General features: G+C 39.0%; 1 protein-coding gene and 1 non-coding gene across 2 annotated transcripts; both read right to left on the bottom strand.

Annotated features, from left to right (window-relative positions):
- Positions 1-8,626: 8,626 nt before the first annotated feature.
- Positions 8,627-15,146, bottom strand: LOC112720671 (MND1-interacting protein 1). The gene is made up of 2 exons (XM_025771704.2): positions 13,190-15,146; positions 8,627-9,451 (listed from the first exon to the last, which is right to left on the bottom strand). Exons 1-2 carry the CDS (start codon positions 14,912-14,914, stop codon positions 8,927-8,929), a joined length of 2,250 nt encoding a protein of 749 aa, XP_025627489.1. The 5' UTR covers positions 14,915-15,146; the 3' UTR covers positions 8,627-8,926.
- Positions 15,147-24,553: 9,407 nt separating this feature from the next.
- LOC112725647 (small nucleolar RNA R71) lies at positions 24,554-24,657 on the bottom strand. The gene has a single exon (XR_003164740.1). It is a non-coding gene; the product is annotated as a small nucleolar RNA R71 (small nucleolar RNA).
- Between the last annotated feature and the right edge of the window lie 1,538 nt (positions 24,658-26,195).

Below are 26,195 nucleotides of genomic sequence, written 5' to 3'. Positions count from 1 at the left end.
AAGGAAATGCTACAATGAAAGCTTAAACCTGAGAAGAAAAGGTCGAGAAGTTCATACAATAGAGCTCGGGGGAGCGAGGGCCAGAGAGGAGCTGCGTCCACAGCCAGGAGGAAAAATCGAGGAGATACAGGTAGGCGAAGAGGAAGGGAAAAATACTCACATAGGAGCCAACCTAGGAGAAACCCTAAAACAAGGGTTGACTAAGCTCCTAAGAGATAACTCCGATCTCTTCGCCTGGAAGGCCTCCGACATGCCTGGGATAGACCCCGAACTCATGTCCCACAAGCTTTCGGTCTACCCGGGGTCCCAACCCGTACAACAAAGAAGACGCAAGCTCGGCCCAGAACGAGCCCTGGTAGTAGAAGAGCAAGTACAGGCACTCCTAGAAGCCGGCTTCATCAGAGAAGTCAAATACCCAACATGGCTAGCCAATGTAGTGCTAGTCAAAAAACAAAATGGCAAATGGAGAATGTGTGTCGACTATACCGACTTAAATAAGGCCTGTCCCAAGGACCCTTATCCACTGCCAAGTATTGACACCCTAGTAGACTCCAGCTCGGGGTATCAATACTTGTCGTTCATGGACGCCTACTCGGGGTATAACCAAATCCCGATGTACGAGCCAGACCAGGAGAAAACATCATTCATCACACCCAGAGCTAATTTCTGCTATGTGGTCATGCCATTTGGACTGAAAAATGCAGGGGCCACATATCAGAGGTTGATGAATAAGGTGTTCGACTCTCACCTTGGAAGCCTAATGGAAGTATACGTCGACGACATGTTGGTGAAAACCGAAAAAGAAGTTGACCTCTTATCAGATCTATCACGAGTCTTCGACACTATAAGGTTACACGGGATGAGACTAAATCCCGCAAAGTGTGCCTTCGCGGTAGAGGCAGGAAAATTTCTAGGGTTTATGCTGACACAAAGAGGGATCGAAGCAAATCCCGATAAGTGTAAAGCTATCCTGGAGATGAAAAGCCCGACTTGTTTAAGAGAGGTCCAACAACTGAATGGCCGACTTGCAGCCCTCTCCAGATTTTTTGCAGGATCAGCACTAAAATCCCTTCCACTGTTCTCCTTATTGAGAAAGGGATGTCAGCTCGAATGGACTCCTGAATGTGAAGAAGCGTTCCAGGAGTTCAAAAGATTCTTGAGCCAACCTCCTATTCTGACCCGACCTATAGCTGGAGAAGACCTCGTCCTATACTTATCTGTAGCAGACAAGGCCGTCTCATCGGCCCTAATAAGAGAAGACGAGGTCGGTCAGTACCCAGTATATTTCATCAGTAAAGTTCTACAAGGCCCTGAGCTAAGGTACCACAAACTAGAGAAGTTTGCCTACTCCTTAATAATAGCCTCACGAAGGCTACGGCCTTACTTTCAAGCTCACACAATAAGAGTGCGCACGAACCAACCCATGAAGCAAATCCTCCAAAAGACGGATGTTGCGGGGAGAATGGTTCAATGGGCAATAGAGCTCTCCGAGTTCGACTTGAAGTATGAAACTCGGACGGCGATTAAAGCCTAGTGCCTCACCGACTTCATTGCAGAATACGCAGGAGACCAAGAGGAAAAACCAACTACATGGAAACTCTATGTAGATGGATCCTCAAACAAAACAGGAAGCGGTGCAGGCATAATATTGGTGGATGAAAGAGGAACCCAGATAGAAGTTTCCCTCAAATTTGAATTCCCAGATTCAAATAATCAAGCAGAGTATGAAGCCTTGATTGCTGGATTGAAGCTGGCAGAAGAAGTTGGTGCTACAAAGGTGATGATATACAGCGACTCGCAAGTGGTGACCTCCCAGATAAGTGGAGAGTATCAGGCAAAGGACCCAAATATGAAGAAGTACTTGGAAAAAACTCTGGAACACCTTGGGCGCTTTGCAGAAACCGAGGTCAAACACATAACTCGGGATCTAAATAGCAGAGCAGACGCCCTATCCAAGTTAGAAAGTACCAAGCCAGGAGGGAATAACAGAAGCCTGAACCAAGAAACTCTCCAGGAACCCTCCGTGGTAAAAGTAGAAGACAAACAAGAGGTCCTTGAAGTAGTCGGATTAAGCCTCGGATGGATGAACCCCTTGGTCGAATATATGAAATTTGACATCCTCCCAAAGGAGGAGAAAGAGGCCAAGAAAATCCGAAGGGAAGCACAGCACTACACATTGGTGAAAAAATTCTCTACAGGAGGGAGATATCAACACCATTGTTAAAGTGCGTACCGACCTCAAAAACCACCGAGGTGTTAGAGGAAGTCCATAGTGGGATCTGCGGAAATCATCTCGGAGCAAGGTCATTGGCTAGGAAAGTGATCCGAGCTGGATTCTACTGGCCGACCTTGCAGAAAGATGCGACCGAATTTGTGAAAAAGTGCCAACCATGCCAGATGCATGCAAATTTCCACGTGGCTCCCCCGGAGGAGCTCATCAGCATCACTTCTCCATGGCCCTTTGCAAAATGGGGAATGGATTTGTTAGGTCCTTTTCCCCAGGCGCCAAGACAAGTCAAATATCTGATCGTGGGAATAGATTACTTCACAAAATGGATAGAAGCGGAACCACTGGCCATCATCACCGCACAAAGAAGTCGGAGGTTCCTCTACAAAAATATCATCACAAGATATGGGATACCCTATTCCATTACTACAGATAACGGAACCCAGTTCACCGACTCTACCTTTAGAAGCCTAGTAGCCAGTATGAAAATCAAACACCAGTTCACCTCGGTGGAGCACCCGCAAGCCAATGGGCAAGCCGAGGCCGCCAACAAAGTCATACTGGCAGGGCTGAAGAAAAGATTACAAGATGCTAAAGGAGCCTAGGCCGAAGAGCTCCCACAAGTACTATGGGCTTACAGGACAACCCCCCAGTCCGCCACTGGAGAAATGCCCTTCCGACTAGTCTATGGCGTAGAAGCCATGATACCAATAGAAGTCAACGAACAAAGCCCAAGAGTAATTCTCCACGACGAGGTCGGAAACGTACAGGGGCACAAAGAGGAGCTCGACTTGCTCCCCGAAGTACGAGAGAAAGCCCAGATAAGAGAAGTAGCGCTGAAACAAAGAATGACTACAAGGTACAACAAAAAAGTCATTCGAAGAGCATTCGCCCCGAACGACTTGGTCTTGATCAGAAACGACATTGGAGTCAACAAATCAGGGGAAGGAAAACTTGCTGCAAATTGGAAGGGACCATACAAAATCAATGAGGTCTTAGGAAAAGGCTATTATAAAGTGACCGACCTGGACGGCGCCGAGTTACCAAGGTCGTGGCATGCTTGTAATATGAAAAGGTACTATAGCTAAAAGCGAACTCTACTCCCTGATGTACTCTTTTTCCAATCCCAAAACCAAAGGATTTTTTCTGGAGAAGGGTTTTTAATGAGGCATCATAGTAGGGGCTAAGGGAAATAGACTGTCAAAAATCCTTAGCAGCAATAAAGTACCTCCCCAATTAATAAAGATCTTTTTTACAAATATCTCTTAAATTCCTTTGTTGTTTTCTCTTTCTACGAAACGCGCCGACTTAAGCTCGACAAAACGTGAAAATCCCATGAACCGACCTAGATAGTCGTCAGGATAAAACGACGAGGTACAAGTCGGTGTAAAGAGGTTATAAAAGGTGATCGTAAGAAACTCGGAAACATTCCGACTCATAAGTCGAAATGAAAAGACCGAGTAGAAATAGAAAACGAATCGCAAAAATAACCTAAGTCATGAAAACTCAATAAAACAAAATTGAGTACTAGGAATAACGAAAGAGATAGAAAAATTAAAAGGCTGTCCTAAAGATCCTTGAAACTAAAGGGTCCAGAAAGACAGACAAGCCAAAGAAAAGGTTTTCCAGAAAAGATCAAGGAGAATTCGAAAAAATCGCAATCAGAAAAGCATGAACGCATAAGGTAACTTAGACCCTTATCCAAAAAGGGTATTTATTTTTTGTTAATTTAAACCCTTATTAAAAAAGGGTATTTTAAATGTTTTGTTTACGGCCTTATAAGGCCAAAAACAAATTGTTCAGAACATCACCACCAACACAAATAAAGAAGTTTAAAGAAGGGGGGACCCACAGGCCGGGTCCCCAAAATAGCCAATAAATTACTTTTTAGGAAGAAGAGTAGACGGATCACCACCACCAGAGTCAGGAAGAACGCCGCCAGGACCAGGAAGAGAGGCATCCATAGGAGATGAAGAGGAAGTCGGAGGAACAGTAGAAGAACTCGGAGCGTCCTTAGGGCGAGGAGGGGACTCTATGATCCTCTGCCCCCAAGTCTTCAATTCTGACTCGGAAATAATTACGGGGACAGGGGGATCCACAATGGCACCATCAACGACAACTTTATCAGGATCTAAAGGAGAAAGGTCCAAGTCAGGAGCAATGACTCCGACCTGCTCCTTAAAGATCCTCCAAGCCTCCTCAGCCCCATCAGCAATAGAGTCCTCCAACTCGGTATAGGCCTTCTGAGAATTCAGCAGATCATTTTTTACAGACACAAGATCGTCAAATAAACTTTGGTAGCTGTCCTGTGCTGTCTTCCTCAAGCCCACCTCCATGTTGCATTGGGCTTGCAACTTCCTCTCCTTCTCCCGGAGGCTATCTCTCTCCTCCTTCAACTTGGCGACTTTCTCCTTCAACTCCCTCTCCTGCTCTTGATACATAAGAAGCCTCCTTTCCAGCTCCTCGACCCTCGAGGTCACCCCCAAAGAGCTGAGAGGAGTCTTCTCAAAAATATCTAAGAGTTTGCTGCAAACCCCCGCCGCCTTGAGACTCTCCTCAACCAGAGTGGTAAGGTAGTGCCGAACAGAAGCATCATCCATGCTTATACGAGCATGGGGATAGATGTTCTTTCGGACGAATGCAAGAGCATCCGCCTTAACCTCACCAGAAGAGCCAGACTCTAAGGTCTTATGCTTCCTCTTCTCTGGCTCAGGAGAAGGTCGGGCAGAGGGGGCGGCTAAGAGGAAGCAGAGGAAGAAATCACAATGGGTTGGGAAGGAGTCCCAACGTTTCGAGGAGGAGGAGGAGGAGAGATAACCGCCCTGGCGCCACCAGTCCTGGCGCGAGACCTTGCTTTCGCCTCCTGGACTCTCTGGTAAGACTCCTGAGCGTTTGCCTTCGCCATCTCTGAAAAAACAATAGATAATAGATTAAGACAAGTCGGGAAGGTCAATCAAACAAGTCGGTAATCTAACAAACAAATAAAAGCTACCTAGCTGTGCCTAGACAAAGGTCGGGGACCCCTGGAGAAACTTTTTAGTGTCCAAGTACGGGGCCCTCCCCCATACTTCTCGGAGGAACCCCACAACGGCTGCCTCTACCTCATCCAGGTCATCCAGACCATATTTCTCGCAGGGGGAGGCCTCCAGCCAGTACAAAGGAAAGCGGGGAGAAGAATTATCATCCAGGAAAAAGGGGTGGTGACCCTCTACAGCTTGAACTTTGAAAAAATAATTTTTAAAGTCATGGAAGGATTCGTCAAAAAGGGTAAAAACTCTCCGACCCTGTATGGCTCGGAAAGACACCCACTGTTGCTTATTGTTCAGCCCACTGAAGGGTTTGGTCATATGAAAGAGATAGAAAAAAATCTTCAAAGAAGTCGGGAACTCCAAAGCTTGGCTAATAAATTGATAAATTTTTAAAAAACCCCAAGAGTTGGGGTGAAGCTGGGTAGGGACAACTCGACAGTGATGCAAAACAGACATCTCAAAGTTGGAAAAAGGAAGAAAAACACCCAAACGGGTGATCATACACTCATACATAAAGAAAAAATGAGGGGCCGCCTCATTGGCCCTCCCAAAGCAAACCCGTTCTTCAGGACCCGGGACTACCAACTCATACTTCGGCTCGTCCTCCTCAGAAGTACAAATTATGTGGTGAGTACGAAGGTGGGTGATAAAATCAGTATCGACCGAGGGTTCCTCCCCTAGGACCGTGACATCAACCCACTGAGAAAGGACATCTACAGAAGCCATTTCTTTTTCTTAAAAAGGTAACAAAAACCTACAAGGGAAAAAAAGAAAAGAAAAATAAAAAACACGGTCTCTAAAGGGAGGGAATACGGAACTAAAATCTACAAACCAACCTATCTACAAAATAAAGGCATGCAAATAGAAAAGCATGTTCCAAAAAGAACTAACCTTTATCTGGAAATGAGGGTTGGAGGAAACGAAAGCCTTCGAAGATATGAGAATGCAACACGAACGAATGAAGGGAAAATTTAAAAAATCGCAGAAACGAAACAATGAAAGAGAGGGAAAGTATTTATAAGTACGTTAGGGGCACAATGGTAAAAAACGGGGCAGTCATTAAAGACGCACCGTTACCAAGGCCATTAATCCCTACGCACATCCCTAACGGATACGACGCTTGATTAGACGTAACTGTCAGAACCAAAAGGTCACGAAAAGTCACGTCGGCTTCAGACCATCACGTCGGCTTCAGACCATCACGTCGGTCCTCCAACAAGTCGGCTACAACCCCGAGTAGAGTACTCGAACCCAAATCTTAAAGAGAAATTGGGCTCGAGTAGGGGCACTGTTCATACCCTGGCCCAATAATAAAGGCCCAGAACCAAGCGAAAGGCCTAATCCAAAGGGTTGGGCCTCACCCAGTACCAATCTTCGTCTCAGGAAGTCGGTACTTGTCACGACTTGCTCTAAAGAAGTCGGGAACGAGGGTTAGCTGGTAGATAAGCACTCATTTGAATGAATAACTGCCCCTAGAATCTCTCTAACCACTTCCCCAAGCCATATCTTAACTTCCCTAAGATAAAGGGACGGTTAACACCCTAAAAAAATGGCACTACTCCAACGGTGGTTATTGGTTCACCACTATAAATACACTGACACTTCTCAGGTATCTCTAAGTCCCAATACTCTCTAGACCTGCTAACACTCTTGCTGACTTAGGCATCGGAATGTCTTTGCAGGTACCACCCCCCATTCATTCATACTCACGAGTCGGACGGAGGGCACCGAGTTGCAGATCCACTTGCGAGCCTCCTCCTCCATACGTTTGGGCCAACCAACGCCGTCCAGCCCACTAATCTCCGGTTACCCATCGTAACAATTAATAAAAATAATATATTAAAATCTTAAAATACAATTTGAATGACTTTTTTCTATTAAAAAAATAACTTGAATACATTAATAAATTATAATTTATATATAATATAGGTAAGGGTATTAATGTAATTTTATTTTGGTATAGTTTTCTTTTTTCTTATTTTTCTTTTCATTCAAACAAAAGAACAATTTCCTTCTATTTTTTTTCCATTTATTTTCTCTTCATCCAAACAACAAAAAAAAAGAATAAATTACCATTTGTATCCATGAAAGATACAAACGCTGACAAATGTATCCATATAAGAATAAAACGATAATTGTACCCACAGAAGATAGCTTCCGTGTGCCAAGAATACCCTAACGGACCAATTGTGTAACCAACATCCGGGTACTCTTGGCACACGAAAGCCATCTTCCGTGATTATAATTGTCGTTTTATTCTTATATGGATACATTTGTCAGCATCTGTATCTTTTATGGGTACAAATAGTAATTTATTCAAAAAAAATTTAACTTTTCTATCTATTTTCTTTCCTCTCATTTTCTTTCCTTCCATTTTCTTTCTTTTTATTTTCCATTTTGCATCCAATGCCTTATTAGTTGCTAATAACCATCCCACAATCAACAAGAGATCAACTACTCACGAGAGTTCCGTAATTTAACTCCCAAGCAGGCTGGCTCATCAACCACCTTATAAATACCTTCAGATATGAATTCATTTCAATTATCTAACACCTGCTTTATTCCCTTACTAGCTTAAACAACAAAATTTCTTAGACTGCATTTGTTTATAATCACAAAACACTGAGATATGAATACAGTGACATAAAATTATGTTTTGCATGGACATAAAAAATTATGTTTTGCATGAGACATAAACAAAAACTGAGACACGGAATTATTATACCACAAAAATGCTCGGCGAAGATACAATTTATTTTTTTCTTTTTTCTTTTTATTGTTACTATCAATTTTTTTAATTATAGATTTTACCATCCTAAATTTTGTTTGAAGAAAAAATGAAGATAAATTGAAATTTTTATTATCTATTTTTATGTTATATTTAATTTATCATTGAACAAAATACAAAAATATTAATTTTTGTATCTCAATTTTTTATATTCTATTCTTAATATCATATCTTATTCTATCCTCAAAATCAAATACAGCCTTACAAATATTCTCAACCAGTCAGTTTCATCTATGAAACTCATCCAACCATCCACAAAATTCTCAACCTTTCACCAAAATCCATCACTCATGTTTTCCTAAGTTCTAAAGTACATCCCACGCAACAATATACGTTTAAAGTCAAATTAAACTTAGAAGTTAGAATTATCCCAATATTGATTTTCATTCATAAAGGAATAAAATTTAGCTAATCGGATAAGAGGAATGCCATACAAATATAACCAAACAAAATGCATATCCAATTATAAAAACAATAGATTGTATTCAGTGTGAGAGAATTTAACTCGCACAGACATTTTTATCACTGTTTAGACAAGTGAATAGAAATAAGAGATTCTTAATAAGTTTAATCTTTAGACTGTTTTGCAAACCAAAACTCTTATTCCTTATATTTTCAAGCCAAGGCAGGAACCAACAAAATTACAGACGTTCCAAGATACAGTGTAATGCCAAGAGCCCAAGACTTTGCCTTTTATTTACACAATAATAATTATTATATAATTAATATATAATAATTCCTCAACATGCTAAGTTCTCACTGTATGCAATGTGAGATCATAGGAGATAAGTAGTCCCAAATATTAATTCCAAAGTAATAATTGTAAAAATTCAAAGCTTATACCTGGTCATTACCCATTGAACAAAAAAACTGTAAAATAACCTATGAGCTTGCACCAAACACCCGAATTCGTTGTTGGATCGGAACCCTGCAGCAAGGACAAGCAGCTTTTCCCTTTCTTCCATACTCATCACCGCAACCGGCACACATAACTTGGTGTGCACACGGCAAGAAAACAATGGAAACTTCATCTTTCATGCATATAATGCATTCTCTGTTGCCATTGACTTCCTTCTCCGAATAATCCTCTAGATTATTTAGTTCTTGAAGTAGCTTGGCAATTGTATCTCTCTGGGGCATTGCGCCCTCAGAGTTGCCACCAACAGGTGAAGCAGCATTTGACTGATGATGCAGCTCGGCAGACTGTGCAGACGCTTTAAGCCGTGAGAGCTCTTGCTCAAGTCGCAGTAGATCGTCCTTGTGGCGCTGGAAATCTATCTCAATCTTCAGACGTAGAGCCTCGAGTTTCCTCTTATTATTAGATTCAGCTGCTTCCTTAGAGTGGCGCTCCTCTTCGATTAGTGCTGAAGCTTCCTCTTTAGCCTTCACCTCTTCTTTCCACTTAACCTGTCATAAGTCATTATAGAAACTCACTGGTTTAACTATGTATCAGAAATACTAAACAATTTATTTGACAAGTATTTTTGCAGAAACTAAAGTTTTCATAGCATGGAATTCAGCAGGAAGGACAACGAAACCAGCACAAATACGTTCTATGGAGCTAGAAAAACAAAATAAAAATAAAAAATTCAACAGCTAAATTGAGAGGACTTGATGAAAAACCAAGATTTAATAATGAGCAATAATAAGATGATAATCCCCCAAGATTATAACACTCCATAGTTGTACAATTTAGGATCCTCAAGAACTGAGAAAATTTACTTTTCAAGTGGCAACTCAATAACGAAAAGTAGGCAGGATCTCTTACCTGATAACTGGATTGGGACCAGATCTTAAGGTAACAAAAATGATCAAGGCTAGAAATAAACAGAATTACTGTAGTTCATTCGATTAATTGAAATTAATTCAATTCCATGAGTTCCAAACCTAGTACGTCAGTACAATACAAGAGATTTCAACTTAGGTTGCATTTGTTTACAGGTATGAAACACTAAAACAAGGACACATACACAAAATTATGTTTGGCAAATGAGACATGGATACAAACATTGTGTCCTAAGACATTGAATTAGTATATTTTGTGTCTTTCTTGACAAAAAGAACACAGAAACACTAGTAAGAAAGACTTATTTTTTCATTTTTCCTTTCATTATTCCTATCAATTTTTCATAATTAGATTTATATCATTATATTTTTCTTTCTAAATTTTCTGTATAGATAAACATGAAAGTAAATTAGACTTTTATAATTTGTTGTTTCTTATATCACAAAACAAAATACAAAAATACTAATTTTTGTGTCTGTCCTTTGTGTCTTATTTTCAATGTGCTATCTTATTCTGTTCTCAGACCCAAATGCAGCCTTAAGGGACAGAATTTGATGTTTAAGTTTATTAGCATAACAGAGAACAATGACAAACGGAGCTACATTCGCAGAACCAACCATTGCAAGGTAGGAGAGCCAGCTGAAGGCCATATATATGCCACACAAGAATCTCAAACTTCTGATGTGGATCTTGAGTCCCATATATTTAAATAGGATCCTAACATTCCAGGATGCTCTGCAGCCCCCTTGGCTATGTGGGCTGGCTTTGTGCTAACTCCCTTTCTTACTAGTATCAAATGATCACTACAATTTTATTGTTACAGCCAGCACCATTCCTGCAACTAACATATGGTTGAAGACACTAATACAAATTGATACGAACCTTGGGAGAACCACATCATAGAAGCTATTTACTGTGATCTGAAAGGCCAAAGCCTTATAAATGCCAAACAGAAATCCCATGTCCATCCTAACACACTCCTAAGTCCTAACAAATGGGTAGATTCAAACTGCAGAGATAAATCTCACGATACAACTGAGAGGTGATGCCATTGAGTTGGATTGGTTAAATATCATGAATATCTGTAACATGTCACGAAATAAATAGCCTGATACCAAACAAGAATATAAAATAGAAAATAGATGGGCAAAGAGATATGTTAATGGTTTCTTCAAGTTAGCTAAAAACAAATACATTTATAAGAGCTAGAATACCTCAGACATATGAAGTGAGCTAATGAAATAGAAAACCCTCAACTTTTCCCAATAGACAACGCTGGCCACATAGATCATGACTCATGAGTATTGATTTCTATTTCCTTTTTAAAAAAAAATGAATTTCCAATAAAACCGCCTAAAAGGAATCGAATAAGTATATATTATGCCGCATTATCTTCTTTCCTAAATTATCAGGCAGTTTCTTGGTCAAGATTAAATTAAATCTGATTTACAATTATTCATTGTACATGGAACATATTTAAAGAAAAATCTATAGCACCAATCCCAGACTATTGAATACCATCTCCACAATCCTATCAAGCAGGCATACTCATAGATGGTAGTGGCAAACCACTGCTTTATTGCTTCAAAGAGCTCCTGCTGCCACAGATCATACAGTGTAAATAGTGGCTTATTGCCATTGCATAGAAACCCCGGCTTCTTCCTTTTCAAAAGATCTTTGTGTTACACTTCTGCCTCACTCGAAATTCGAAACTCCCTGTTTTCCGCTGATGTAAATCTAGCTGTATGACGTATCCACCTATTGAGGGAGAACTGGATTCCCGTGACCCATCACACATAGGGGCAAAGTTTTAGGGTTTTCTGCAGCTCTCCCTTCACATAATTGAGGAATTAAATGTTTGTTTTACACTTCTACCCTCACTCAAAAATCCGTGTTTTACGCTGACTAAAATCCAGCTGTACGATGCATCCACTTATTGAGGGAGAGTTAGATTCACTGCCATCACACAGGCAAATTTTTAGGGTTTGTTGCAGCACTCACGGTTGAGGAAGATGAAGCCTCTGTATGCACAAAATTAGGGATTTCCAATCAGTGTAAAGGCTGTTGCGGTGTCAGAATCACCCTGCCCGCAATGGCAACCACAATTGCAGCAACACCATGGCAACTGTAATTGCAGCAACACCATGGTGGCCGCAATCGCAGCAACACCATGGCGATCTACAACATGAATGGCAGGTTTTGTTGCAAGTTTTTTTGAATTTGAGGGTCATTTCGGTAATTTAGAAAACTCTAAAAGCAAGATATCATCTTTCTCAGGAACTTTCACTCAGAAACAGTCTCTTCCTCCGGCACCAACCCAAAAATCTCTTCTATCTTTCTCGGAATCCCTCTCTGCTGCACTGCTGGGGTGCTGCCAGAAGAGCCATCGGCGGCATGCCAGGCACCACCATCCGACTCCAACTCTTCTTCCTCCATCTCCTTCTTCCCTCTCTGTCGTTCTCTCTGCTGCTGGAAGTGCAGTCAGCTCAAGGAAGAAATGAAGCCGTCGCCACTGCAGATCGCAGCTGCAGATCATCGCCGCAGATCACCACCGCTGCTTAAGTCTGCTCCCTCTGTCTTCTCTCTGATTCGTTCCTCTTTTTCCCCGCCTGATCGAGTGTTATAAACCTCTCTTCTTCCATCCTTCTTTGTCTTAAATTATAAGCCGCTCTTCTTACATCCTTTATTTCCATTTACAAAGGGAACTACTCATTATCTCTATTTCAAGACAACCAATAGTTCATTTCATCTTTGGTGTTTCTTTTGAGATTTTAGCTTTTGACTATGCCATAGTTGGTATTTAACTTCTATGTCGAACATGTAAACCAATACATATAAGCAATGCAATCTGTTATTTGAAATAATGAAAGAGCAGGATATAGGGAAGGGATACTTAATATTTTGATTGTTTTTTTTCCCCAAGAAAAAGATCGCATTATCAACTATGACGCCAAACTTCAAGGGAAGTTAATGCATTCAGTTTTTAATTAAAACTAACCAGTCTTTGTCTTGATTCAATGTCAATATGGCAATAGCAAGTTGTGCGTCACACCAATCTAATGTTGGATTAGCACTTTCAGACTTGTGCTTGGCCCTAACCACAAAGCATTTGCAATGGGCATCAAGCCTCTCTATTACAGTTAAGCCCAACCACGGAGCTCACTTTCAGAGTTGAGCTATGCCTCATGGTTGAAACATTTAACTATAATTCTGAAGTGAGAGATTCAAATCTAATCAATTATCACAGTACAGTAATTCACCAAGCAAACATAGGAAAAAATCGCAAATCCTTATTTCAGCAAGTAACATTATTAATGTATAAAATATAAATAAATGAGGGGGAGAGAGTCCGAGCAAACCTCCGCGTCTTTTTGGCGCTGTCTAATCTGAGCCAAGACTTCTTGTGTCTCCGATATCTTTGCTTTTTCATCAGCAATCTCCTGCTGCAGCTTAGCTTTCTGTTTCTCCCAAGCAAGAAGCTTCTTTAAGCATTTTTTCTCCCTTTTTGCAACCTCTAAGCAAGCTGTCACGGACTCTGATGCACTTAACTTGGAAGCCTCCATCTCTGCTTTAATTTCTGCATTCTCTGTCTCTAGTCTCCTCACGGCTGCATTCGCACGGTCCACTTGACCACTAGCCTTTCTCAAAGCATTTTCCATCTCTGAGAGCCTCTTCATGGTGGTGTCCTCGAGTGCCTGTTTCCCTTTCTTCAATCTCTGAGTCTCCTCTCTTTCCATCCTCAACATCTTGAGCTCAGTAAGATCACTGCTTAGCTTTCTCGCAGCTTGCATTGCCTTCTGATGAGCCCAATCTTTTCGCTCCTTGACCTGTTTCTCAAGATCCTTGATCTGATGAAACAAAGTGACTATCACCTCATCCTTCTGATCCTCTGCCACAAGCTCCAAATTCTCATCAAGATTAAGATCACGAAACTTACTCAGCACTGAATTCACAGCATCTTGGCTATCAACATTCTGAGATTCTCCCACCTGTCCAGGCTGCTCAACCAGTGCTTCAGCCCCATTCACAGCCGGAGAATCCAACTTCGACACAGAAGCACTACCAGAAAAGGCCTTCACCTGAGCCTGAGTCTGCAATTGCTTCGAATTCGCCCTAAAACCAGCAGCAAACGCAGCCACATTCCTCTTCAACAATGATTTCATGGAAGGCGAAAGATTAAACCTCTTAGGGAACTCAATATCCCTTTGCAGATGCAAATTCATCTCAGCAGCACCATAAGAGAACAACCCATTCGCCTGAAACCCTGAGCCTGCCCCATTCCCAAATCCCCAACCACCATGAAACCTACACAATGCAGGAGCCATAACACCACCACCACCAACCGCCGAATTGCCACCACCATCACCAACTACCACCGAATTACCACCACCTTCAACCGTGGCAGCCACAGTGGCAGTACTCGGGTACCCACTTCCCGGGACCGGAATCTCCATAGTGCTGGCCCTACCAACATGAAGATCACTCATTAGCAAACACCACATTGCATCACCTTTGCTCAAATGAGGCCTCACCTGTTGCAACAAACACACCATACCAGCAAGAGAATACTCCTCCAAGTGCCTCAAATCAGAGAAAGCAGCCTCACTCTCGTCCAAATTCCCACCATTTCCAGCACTATTATTATTATTATTGTTATTATTATTATTCAAGTAGGCTAACGAATTATGTAGTATGTTGGTGAGAACATCCATTCCGCCGTAGCAATGGCCGTTTTTCAAAATAGCTTTGACCGCAACGTCCTCATCGTAACCCAAAGCGACGAGCTTGGAAACCGCTTCGTTGTAAATGAATTCGAGGTTCTTCAAGAGGATCTCCTCCAACTGTTCCTCCGTGCAGTAACCCCAACCCGTTTCATCGGAGTTAGGGTTCGTGTTCTGGGTAGAAGAAGGTTCGTTGTTGTTGTTGTTGGGAGGCACATGGTGATGGTACCTGAAGGGCTTGAGGCCAGACTCAGCTATAGATTTGGAAATCGGGTCTCTGTCGCACGAATCAGAATCGGGTTTCGATGATGATCGGGGCCTCCGATTCGCTCTGATGTGCTTTTCCCTCACAGTGCAACCCATTTCTTTCTTTTTGTTCTTCTGTTTCTCTTTTTTTTTTTTTTTTTAATTCTTTTCTGTTTTGAATAAAGGGATTGGAGAGGGAGTCAAGGGGGTATTGTGATCAAAATTGAAACTTGATGAAGAGAGAAACACACAGAGATTCACGTAGATGAGGAATTCAGGATTGAAGCAGCTTGAAGAGAAAAGAGCGAAGAGAGCAACGGAGAACACATCACAACAATAAACATGTAATTGAAGAATTTTTTTATTTATATATTTTGAAGTTTCTACCATAAATGTTAAAAACAAGTATGTTTTTGTCCCAAATATTTGGGTAAGTCATATTTGTGTTCTTAACGTTTAAATCATCCTATTTGTATCCTTAACGTTTATAAAAGTGATTCAGTGTTATTCTACTATCAATTATACTAACAAATCAGATTATATTTTTCAATTATTCTCACTTGAATGTATTCATTCTCAATTATGTCTCACTTGGATGTATTCGATTTTAATATTATACCCACTATTTGGGTTTAGATTCAATTATATCCCTAGAAAAGTAAATTAAGTAAATGTTGTAGGAATTAATTTAAATATTTGATGAGCTATTCTTCGGAGTAGATCATCGATTCTATGCCACAAATTTGTATTCTAACTTCAATAAGAGATTTTTAAAATTCAAACTAAAGCACTCATGATATGTAATTGACGACAGGATAACATTGAATCACTTTTACAAACGTTAGGAATACAAATAGGACAATTTAAACGTGAGGGACACAAATAAGATTTACCCCAAACGTTGGGGACAAAAACGGTACTTTACTCAAAACTAAATTTATTCACGAACAAATAAAACTATCATTTCAATCATAAACCATGGATTTTTACTAATAAAATTAACTAAATTTTAAAAAATTATTTAATATCTCCAAAATTTTAACTTCTATTTTTACTTTACCGTCTCTATACCACCATTCGTACCTAAATTCTTTTTTATCACCATAACACCATTCTTATCTTCAACCACTATCATTACTGTCGTCATCATTTTCTCTAAATCTTTCTCTTTACCACTACCATCAAACAATGGAAGAAGAACGAAACGAAACAAAAAGAGAGTTAGAAAATAACTAAAAAAAGAAGTTACTCATTGCTATTAAAAATTTTATTTTAAAGAGGAGGAGCATTTAAATTTAAAATTTCACATTCAAATTCAAACAATAATGCCTCAACAGAACCATATTATTACCAATTCAGCAACATAACCAACAGAACTGCAAACACAAATTCAAATCCTAACAGTAGAAGTGGAGCATTCAAATTCAACCATCATAGATCTACAATTCAATAATAAGTCAGATTATGTCGATGTAGAATTAGAGAATGCAGCAACAAAAATTAAAAAAGACCACGACGACGGCATATTGCTGAATCTTCGAACCCCTCAGTCCCTGCCTCAAAACTCCGAGAGCAGCGTTCAAAGTCGAAACGCTGGCGCAGAGGCTGTTGTCAGAGATGGTCCCAATCAGAGTCCACGACATTCTTATAAAGACAACACAAAGACTAAGGATTGGGTCATCGAAGCGGAGCTCAAGGGAATCAAGAATGCCACCACCATGAGGACCTCATGCGTGTTTGTGAAGGAAAGGCAGAGAACATTCACGACCCTCGTTGATGTAGTGACAACGGTGACGAACACAAATCTTTAGGCAAAGACGATGATGATGCACAGATCTTGTTGCCGTTACTGCTGGAATCGCTACTGCCAAGCCATCACTGTTGTCACTCTATTTCTTCCTTTGTCGTGATATTAGAGAAAGAGACGGTTATGGTAGTGGTGGTGATGGTGGTAGTTGGGATGAGAGTGGTGGTGAGAAAGGATTTGGGTGGTGGTAGGGTTTGGGATTGGGAGAGTAGTGGTGTGGAATAAAAAGAGAAGTTAGAGTTAGGTTATATTAGAGGGTATTTTAAAAATTTTAAATAATTTTTTAGGGTTTGGGTAGTTTTGTTAGCAAAAGTCCATCTTTCATTGGTAGAAATGGTAGTTTTGTTTATTCGTGAGTAGATTTGTCAGCGTTCTGAACTTTCATGGGTAGAAATGGTACTTTACTCTATATTTTGAAAAGTAAAAGCACTTTTTGGTTCCTAACTATTTACTCAATGCACATTGTGCCCCTAACAATTATAAAATACAAATTGGTTCCCACCCACCTTCATATTTGTTCAATCCAGTCCCTGCAACCAGTTGGCAGCAGGTCGCATGTTGATGTGTCAGGTAACGTGTTCACGTGACTTTGTCTCCTTCCTAATATGGACAAATCTCCCCCAAGTCCCTCAACCATCCAGCGTAATTCCTCCTCCACTTCTCCCACTGCCTTCTCCCTCTTCCTCTCCCTCCTTCTCTCCTGCCCCTTCGCCATCGCCTCCCTCAGCTCCAAAACTCTAACCCAACACCCCCAATTAGCCTCACCTCTCCCCTGGAATCATTATCAAAATTATCACCACCGCACTTATACACCTCATCATAATAATCATCGTCATCAATAATATCATCATCAGAATTAAAAAATCCAAGGCTTTATAACGAAACCACATAATTAAAACTGTTTCTCACAATCAAGGAAGACGAAGGAATATCCCTCAAAACTTTCTTATAATAAAGAAAACTTTTCCAATGATTGAGACCACCAGACCAGTTGAACGAGTGAGCCGAGAGAGCTTGGATCTTTTGCTTGACGCCGAGGTACAAGTGGCACATGTTCTAGACCTTTATGAACACGTCATGCCATGATCACGAGAAAGGGAAGGGATTGCAATCGTGGTGGTGGGAGTTGACATGGTCAGCGATGGGTTTGAACTTCTTCTCACGAGTCTTGAGCTTAGCTAGGGTGCTGGAGCCGAGTAGTTCAGAGTACTTGGATAGAAGGGTTGGTCCTCCTGCTCCGACCACTTCTTGCATTCGCTTTGTTGGAGACGGATGCTTTTATGGTGGTGGAGATTTAGGTGGAGGGAGAGAGAGTTTCGGAAGGAGAGGGAGGAGAAGGCGGCAGAGAGGGAGCGGAAGAAGTGGTGGAGAGATCACGCTAGATAGTTGTCTATTACGAAGGTGACAAAGCCACGTAGGCACGTTACCTAACACGTCAGCATGTGACCTACTGCCAATCGGTTGCAGGGACGAGATTGAACAAATACAAATGTGGGTGGAGACTAATTTGTGTTTTTATAATTGTTAGGGGTGCAATGTCTATCAGATAAATGGTTAGGGACCGAAAATGACTTTTACTTTATTTTGAATAATAGAAATGTTACTGATCAAGGTTTTTTCCTTCAAAATTAGGAGTGTTCGCGGATCGGATTATATATGACTAAAATCCTGATCAGATTCCCACTAAACACATTGAATTATATCAGATCTAATACCCACAATTTTTATGCTCGAATCTGATCCGATCCGTATTTGCGGATGCAGATCAGATATCGGATATCAAATGTACCTGCAAAATAAAAAATATATTAAAAAGGCTTTCTTTTGGCAAAGGTAGTACTTTATTCTATGAATGAAAAAGGAATACATAGTGAGTCATTTGTGGACAACAAATTAAAAATGTCGAGATTACTCAAAGAAAAGAAATATCATAATAGAAGAGAGAGAAAAGGTAAAGGTTCTGGTGTCTTCTTCTAGTGGCTGTGAATTCTCCAACTAATTTTCTTGCCTCCTCCATGACTTCTGGTGGGATTTTCTCTTTCGCTTCAAATATTTTTTAATTTCTGGCTATCTAGATTTTTCAAAGTGTGAAAGATGTAAGTCTAATTATTTCTTCACTTCTTTGGTCCCTATTTGCTTCTTGGATACTCTTCCGCCACAACTTTTGAAATTTCTGCTTGTCTCGCCATCATGTGTTGTTTCAGGACTTATTGCCCTTAAATTCTACACATGTCGAGAGTGGTTGTAGCTTAGCAAGTAGTGACTCGTCGATTTCTCATGGTTGCATCTATAAAAAAAAGTCAATAAAATTCCTTTTTTCACTCTTTTAAACATATTTATTTTTAAAACTTTAATAAACCAACTTGTTTAAATAACAAAAGTAAAATAATACAATATATGTGAATAATAATTATTAATTGAAATAAAATATAAATATAGTATGTATATTATTTATTTATTAATTACGGATCCATGGACATGTGAATCAAATCCGTTGATATATATATATGAGATATCCGCGATCCAGTCCAACTCGAATGTCTGATCCGATCCAATTAACTTTTAGATCCAATTGTATCCACAAATTATGGATTGGATACAGATAAATACTGCGAGTTTGTGGATATCATCTAATTCATGAACACCCGTATTCACAATATCAAATCTACCCCAAAATTATGAAAATGCTAACAAAAATATTTCATACATTTTGAAATGCTTTAAAAAGGTCAAACTGTAAAAAAGAAAAAACCTTCTCAATTAATGGATAGCTGAAGTGTCAAATAAAAATGCTAATATAGCATCCATTACATAATTAAAATTGTTAGATTCTCAATCCACTCTCAAATTTGAACCCTAATTTTATAACTTTTCTAATTGAATGAGAAAGACAAAATTAGCCTTCTAGTAAATAATGTCTCAGACAACGAATTCACTCGACACCATAACACAACTAACGAATTAAACATTCTCTCTTCTTATTTTATTTGTTTATTTTGTAGATGACAATGCATACCACTTTTGTTTATCATCACATGAGTAGATTAGATAAAAATCAGTAAAATGGGCTTAGTATAATGCAGATTTTGTGAGTAATATTGAGAAGGTGAGCATTGTTATTTGCAATATATTCTTCATTGACGAGTTATTTTTGGATTGGGGGTATACTGGCTATAATAAGATTTATTGGTTGGAGCTAGGGCTGGAGTTGATTAATGCGTTAAGAGTGTTTATAAAAAAAGCAAATGTGTTTAAGATGTGTGATTCTACATTGAAGAATGAAAATAAGATTCATTTTTCTTTTGAGCACCCTGTTATTGCAAACTTTGAGGTTGTTAAACAGGTGAAAGTTTCAAAGGATACACATGAGATTAATGTAAAAGTTGTAGAAATTAATGTTGAAGATGTAGTCTAACCCTCCAAAAATAAAAAAAATAAGAATAAACCCCCTATTCAATTTGAAGAGTAAAACGAGGAGGTACATGATCCAATTTTGAGGAAAGGCCAAAATGAGGAGCAACTTGAATACGGGGATGCTAATGAAGTCCATGTTAAACCAACTCCAGATGCAACATGCACCCTTTAATGAGGAACCCAATGCAAAAAATAACAATACAACCCAAGATAAAGGAGAAAATGTACAGGATAACACTGCAAAACTTGAAAAAAAAGGGAATAAGAGCAATAAATAAGCATCCAATGCCTCAACTAAGTGGTAGATCACAACTTGCACCATATACTGATAGCAAAGTTATGAGGATAATAACCCAAAATGAACAAGAAGGTAAGTTTATGAGACTTATGAATTTTTTAAATTTAGTTTGTTTATGCACTGATGAGCAGATAATTTATACGCTTTTTGGCATTGTTTTTACATAGTTTTTAGTATAATTTAGTTAATTTTTAGTATATTTTTATTAGTTTTTAAATAAAATTCACATTTCTGGACTTTACTATGAGTTTGTGTATTTTTTTTATGATTTCAGGTATTTTCTGGCTAAAATTGAGGGACTTGAGAAAAAATCAGATTCAGAGGTTGAAGAAGGACTGCAGATGTTGTTGGATTCTGACCTCTCTGTACTCAAAGTAGATTTTCTGGAGTTACAGAACTCCAAATGGCACTCTCTTAATTGCGTTGGAAAGTAGACATCCAGGGCTTTCCAGTAATATATAATAGTCCATACTTTGGCCGAGTTTAGACGACTCAAACTGGTGTTCAACGCCAGCTCCCTGCCCTATTCTGGAGTCAAACACCAGAAACAGGTTGCAAAGTGGAGTTAAAAGCCAGAAACAGGTTGTAAACTGGCATTTAACTCCAAGAAAGACCTTTCCACGTGAAAGCTTCAATGCTCAGCCCAAGCACACACCAAGTGGGCCTCGGAAGTGGATTTATGCATCATTTACTTATCTCTGTAACCCTAGTAACTAGTTTAGCATAAATAGGACTTTTTACTATTGTATTTACATCTTTTAGGGATCTTTGGACGTGTAGTTCTGAGATCATGGAGGCTGGCCTCTCAGCCATGCCTAGACCTTGTTCTTATGTATTTTCAACGGTAGAGTTTTTACACACCATAGATTAAGGTGTGGAGCTCTGCTGTTCCTCATGAATTAATGCAAAGTACTATTATTTTTCTATTCAATTCAAGCTTATTCCTATTTTAAGATATTCATTCGCACCCAAGAACATGATGAATGTGATGATTATGTGACGCTCATCACCATTCTCACCTATGAACGTGTGCCTGACAACCACTTCCGTTCTACATGAAGATGAGATAGAATGAGTATCTCTTAGGTATCTAATCCAGGGGATCGAGTCTGAGATATTAGAGTCTTCGTGGTATAAGTTAGAACCCATGGACGACCATTCCTGAGGTCCGAAAAGTTTATACCTTGTCTGTGGTATTCCGAGTAGGATCTGGGAAGGGATAGTTGTGACGAGCTTCAAACTCGCGAGTGTTGGGCGTAGTGACAGACGCAAAAGGATAGTAAATCCTATTCCAGTATGATCGAGAACCGACAGATGATTAGCCATGCAGTGACAGCGCATTGGACCATTTTCATAGAGAGGATGGGATGTAGCCATTGACAACGGTGATGCCTAACATACAACTTTCCATAGAAAGGAGTATGAAGGATTGGATGATGACAGTAGGAAAGCAGAGGTTCAAGAGGAACAAAAGCATCTCTATACGCTTATCTAAAATTCTCACCAATGAATTACATAAGTATCTCTATCTTTATTTTACGTCTCATTTATCTTTTAATTATCAAATCTCTAAAACCATTTGAATCCGCTTGACTGAGATTTACAAGGTGACCATAGCTTGCTTCAAACCGACAATCTCTGTGGGATCGACCCTTACTCACGTAAGGTTTATTACTTGGACGACCCAGTGCACTTGCTGGTTAGTTATGCGAAGTTGTGACAAAGTGTGATTCACGTTTGAGAGCACCAAGTTTTGGCGCCATTGTTGATGATCGCAATTTCGTGCACCATGTTTTTGGCGCCGTTGCCGGGGATTGTTCGAGTTTGGACAACTGACAGTTCATCTTGTTGCTCAGATTAGGTAATTTTATTTTAATTTTAAGCTTTTTGTTTTTATTATTTATATTTTCGAAAAAAATAAAAAATATATAAAATATTTTTCAAAGAAATAAATTATTCTATGTTCTTCAGAATTTTTAAGAATGAATTCTAGAGTTTCATGAAGCATGTTGAAGCCTGGCTGGCTGTAAAGCCATGTCTAATTCATTTGGACTAGGGCTTCCACTTATCAGCATAGAATGAAGTTGGATGAAGTATCAGCTGTTGTATGCCTGATTTGTATGCTAAAGCTTGGCTGGCCATTGGCCATGTCTAGTGTTTTGGACCGGAGCTTTCACTGGAAGCTTGGCTGGCTAGTAAGCCATGTCTAATTCCTGGACTGGAGCTTTAGACTAACATTGCAAGATTCCTGGAATTTCTATTAAAAATTTTGAAATCCTTATTTTCCTTTTCAAAATAATTTTCGAAAAAAAAAATTTAATAAAATCATAAAACCAAAAATAATTTTGTGTCTCTTATTTGAGTCTAGTGTCAAATTGTAAGTTTGGTATCAATTGCATATTTTTCAAACTCTCTTGCATTTTTCGAAAATTCATGCATGGTGTTCTTTATGATCTTCAAGTTGTTCTTAGTAAGTCTTCTTGTTTGATATTTAAAATTTCTTATTTAGTGTCTTTTCTTGTTTTTCATATGCATTCTTGAATTATTAGTGTATAACTATTGAAAATTTCTAAGTTTGGTGTCTTGCATGTTTTTCTTTTCTTAAAAATTTTTCAAAAATAAGTTCTTGGTGTTCATTTTGACATTCAAAGTGTTCTTGGTATTCATCTTGACATTCATAGTGTTCTTGCATGCATCATTTGTTTTGATCCAAAATTTTCATGTTTTAAGTCTTTTGGTTGTTTTTCTCTTTCTTCATTAAAAATTCAAAAATCAAAAAAATATATTTCCCTTATTCACTCATAAATTTTCGAAAATTTGAGTTGACTTTTTCAAAACTTTTTAAAATTTAGTTGTTTCTTATGAGTCAAATCAAATTTTCAATTTAAAAATCCTATCTTTTTCAAATATTTTTCAAAAATCAAATCTTTTTCATTTTTTCTTTCATATTTTCGAAAATTTCAAATTGATTTTCAAAAATTTTTTTCTTATTTTTATTTCATATTTTCAAAATTAATGCTAACAATTAATGTGATTGATTCAAAAATTTTAAGTTTGTTACTTGCCTAGTAAGAAAGGTTCAATCTTTAAATTTTAATATCCTATCTTTTTGTTTCTTGTTAGTCAAGTAATCAACTTTAATTTCAAAATCAAATCTTTTTAAATTTATTTTTCAAATCTTTTTCAAAATAAGTTTCAATCACATCTTTTTCAAAATCAATTTCAAAATCTTTTCTAACCTCTTATCTTTTCAAAATTGATTTTCAAATCTTTTTCAATTAATCTTATCTTTTTGTTTGATTCATATCTTTTTCAAAACTACCTAACTAACTCTCTCTTTCTAATTTTCGAAAATCCCTTCCCTCTTTTTTAAAATTCTTTTTTTATTAACTAATTGTTTTAATTTTTACTTTAATTTAATTTAATTTTTCTTTTTTGTATTTTTGAATTCTAACTTTAAATTTAATTTAAAAACAAAAATATTTTTCTTTTCTTTTCAATGATTTTCGAAAATTCTTCTCCCTCATCTCCTTCTAATTATTTATTCATCTACTAACACTCCTCTTTCACTCAAGAATTCGAACCCATTCCTCTCCCATGTGTTTGGATTCTTATCTTTTCCTTCTTCTATTTCTTCTCTTTCTATACTTACATAAGGAATCTCTATACTGTGACATAGAGGATTCCATATTTTCTTTTCTGTTTTCTTCTTTTTCATATGAGCAGGAATAAGGATAAGAACATTCTTGTTGAGGCTGATCCTGAACCTGAAAGGACTCTGAAGAGGAAGCTAAAGCACAACTCTGGAGAAAATCTGACAGAAATTTTCGAAAAAGAAGGAGACATGGCCGAAAATAATAACAATGCAAGGAAGATGCTTGGTGACTTTACTGCACCAAATTCCAATTTACATGGAAGAAGCATCTCAATCCCTGCCATTGGAGCAAACAATTTTGAGCTAAAGCCTCAATTAGTTTCTTTGATGCAACAGAACTGCAATTTTCATGGACTTTCATCTGAAGATCCTTTTCAGTTCTTAACTGAATTCTTGCAAATCTGTGATACTGTTAAGACCGATGGGGTTGACTCCGAAGTCTACAGGCTTATGCTTTTCCTGTTTGCTATAAGAGACAGAGCTAGAATATGGTTGGACTCTCAACCTAAAGATAGCCTGAACTCTTGGGATAAGCTGGTCACGGCTTTCTTAGCCAAGTTATTTCCTCCTCAAAAGCTTAGTAAGCTTAGAGTGGATGTTCAAACCTTCAGACAGAAGGATGGCGAATCCCTCTATGAAGCTTGGGAGAGATATAAGCAACTGACCAAAAAGTGTCATTCTGACATGCTTTCAGAATGGACTATCTTGGATATATTCTATGATGGTCTGTCTGAGTTATCAAAGATGTCATTGGACCATTCTGCAGGTGGATCCATTCACCTAAAGAAAACTCCTGCAGAAGCTCAGGAACTCATTGACATGGTTGCTAATAACCAGTTCATGTATACTTCTGAAAGGAATCCTGTGAGTAATGGGACGCCTCAGAGGAAGGGAGTTCTTGAAATTGATACTCTGAATGCCATATTGGCTCAGAACAAAATATTGACTCAGTAAGTCAATATGATTTTTCAGAGTCTGAATGGAATGCAAGTTGCATCCAACAGTACTCAAGAGGCATCTTCTGTAGAAGAAGCTTATGATCCTGAGAACCCTACAATAGCAGAGGTAAATTACATGGGTGAACCCTATGGAGACACCTATAATTCCTCATAGAGAAATCATCCAAATTTCTCATGGAAGGATCAACAAAAGCCTCAACAAGACTTTAATAATGGTGGAAGAAACAGGTTTAGCAATAGCAAACCTTTTCCATCATCCACTCATCAACAAACAGAGAATTCTGAGCAGAATCCATCTAGCTTAGCAAATATAGTCTCTGATCTATCTAAGGCCACTCTAAGTTTCATGAATGAAACTAGGTCCTCCATTAGAAATTTGGAGGCACAAGTGGGCCAGCTGAGTAAAAGGGTCACTGAAACTCCTCCTAGTACTCTCCCAAGCAATACAGAAGAAAATCCAAAGAGAGAGTGCAAGGCCATTGATTTAACCATCATGGCCGAACCTACAAGGGAGGAGGGGGACGTGAATCCCAATGAGGAAGACCTCATGGGACGTTCTCTGACCAATAAGGAGTATCCCTTTGAGGAACCAAAGGAATCTGAGGCTCATCTAGAGACCATAGAGATTCCATTAAACCTCCTTCTGCCCTTCATGAGCTTTGATGAGTATTCTTCTTCTGAAGAGAATGAAGACGAGCAAGTTGGTAAGTACCTTGGTGCAATCATGAAGTTAAATGCCAAATTATTTGGTAATGAGACTTGGGAAGATGGACCTCCCTTGCTCACCAATGAACTGAATGCATTGGATAGGCAGAAATTACCTCAAAAGAAACAGGATCCTGGTAAATCCCTAATTCCCTGTAACGTAGGTACCATGACCTTTGAGAAGGCTCTGTGTGACCTGGGGTCAGGAATAAACTTAATGCCACTCTCTGTAATGGAGAAACTTGGGATCTTTGAGGTGCAAGCTACCAGAATCTCATTAGAGATGGCAGACAGCTCAAGAAAATAGGTTTATGGACTAGTAGATGACGTGCTAGTAAAGGTTGAAGGCCTTTACTTCCCTGTTGATTTCATAATCCTAGACACTGGGAAGGTAGAGGATGAATCCATCATCCTTGGAAGACCCTTCCTAGCCACAGCAAGAGCTGTGATTGATGTGGACAGAGGAGAATTGGTCCTTCAACTGAATGAGGACAACCTTGTGTTTAAGACTCAAGGATCTCCTTCTGTAACCATGGAGAGTAAGCATGAAAAGCTTCTCT

Source organism: Arachis hypogaea, chromosome 11, assembly GCF_003086295.3.
Source record: "Arachis hypogaea cultivar Tifrunner chromosome 11, arahy.Tifrunner.gnm2.J5K5, whole genome shotgun sequence".
NCBI lineage: Eukaryota > Viridiplantae > Streptophyta > Magnoliopsida > Fabales > Fabaceae > Arachis > Arachis hypogaea.
The sequence above is the reverse complement of the archived record's forward strand: the minus strand, read 5'-3'. Positions and strand labels throughout refer to the sequence as shown.

Bases quoted from the DNA above. Each gene is read 5' to 3' on its own strand.
- LOC112720671 (XM_025771704.2), bottom strand. From the start codon at position 14,914: ATGGGTTGCACTGTGAGGGAAAAGCACATCAGAGCGAATCGGAGGCCC. The intron at 9,452-13,189 runs GTTTGCTCGGAC...GACTTATGACAG, and splicing joins AGCGCCAAAAAGACGCGGAG to GTTAAGTGGAAAGAAGAGGT.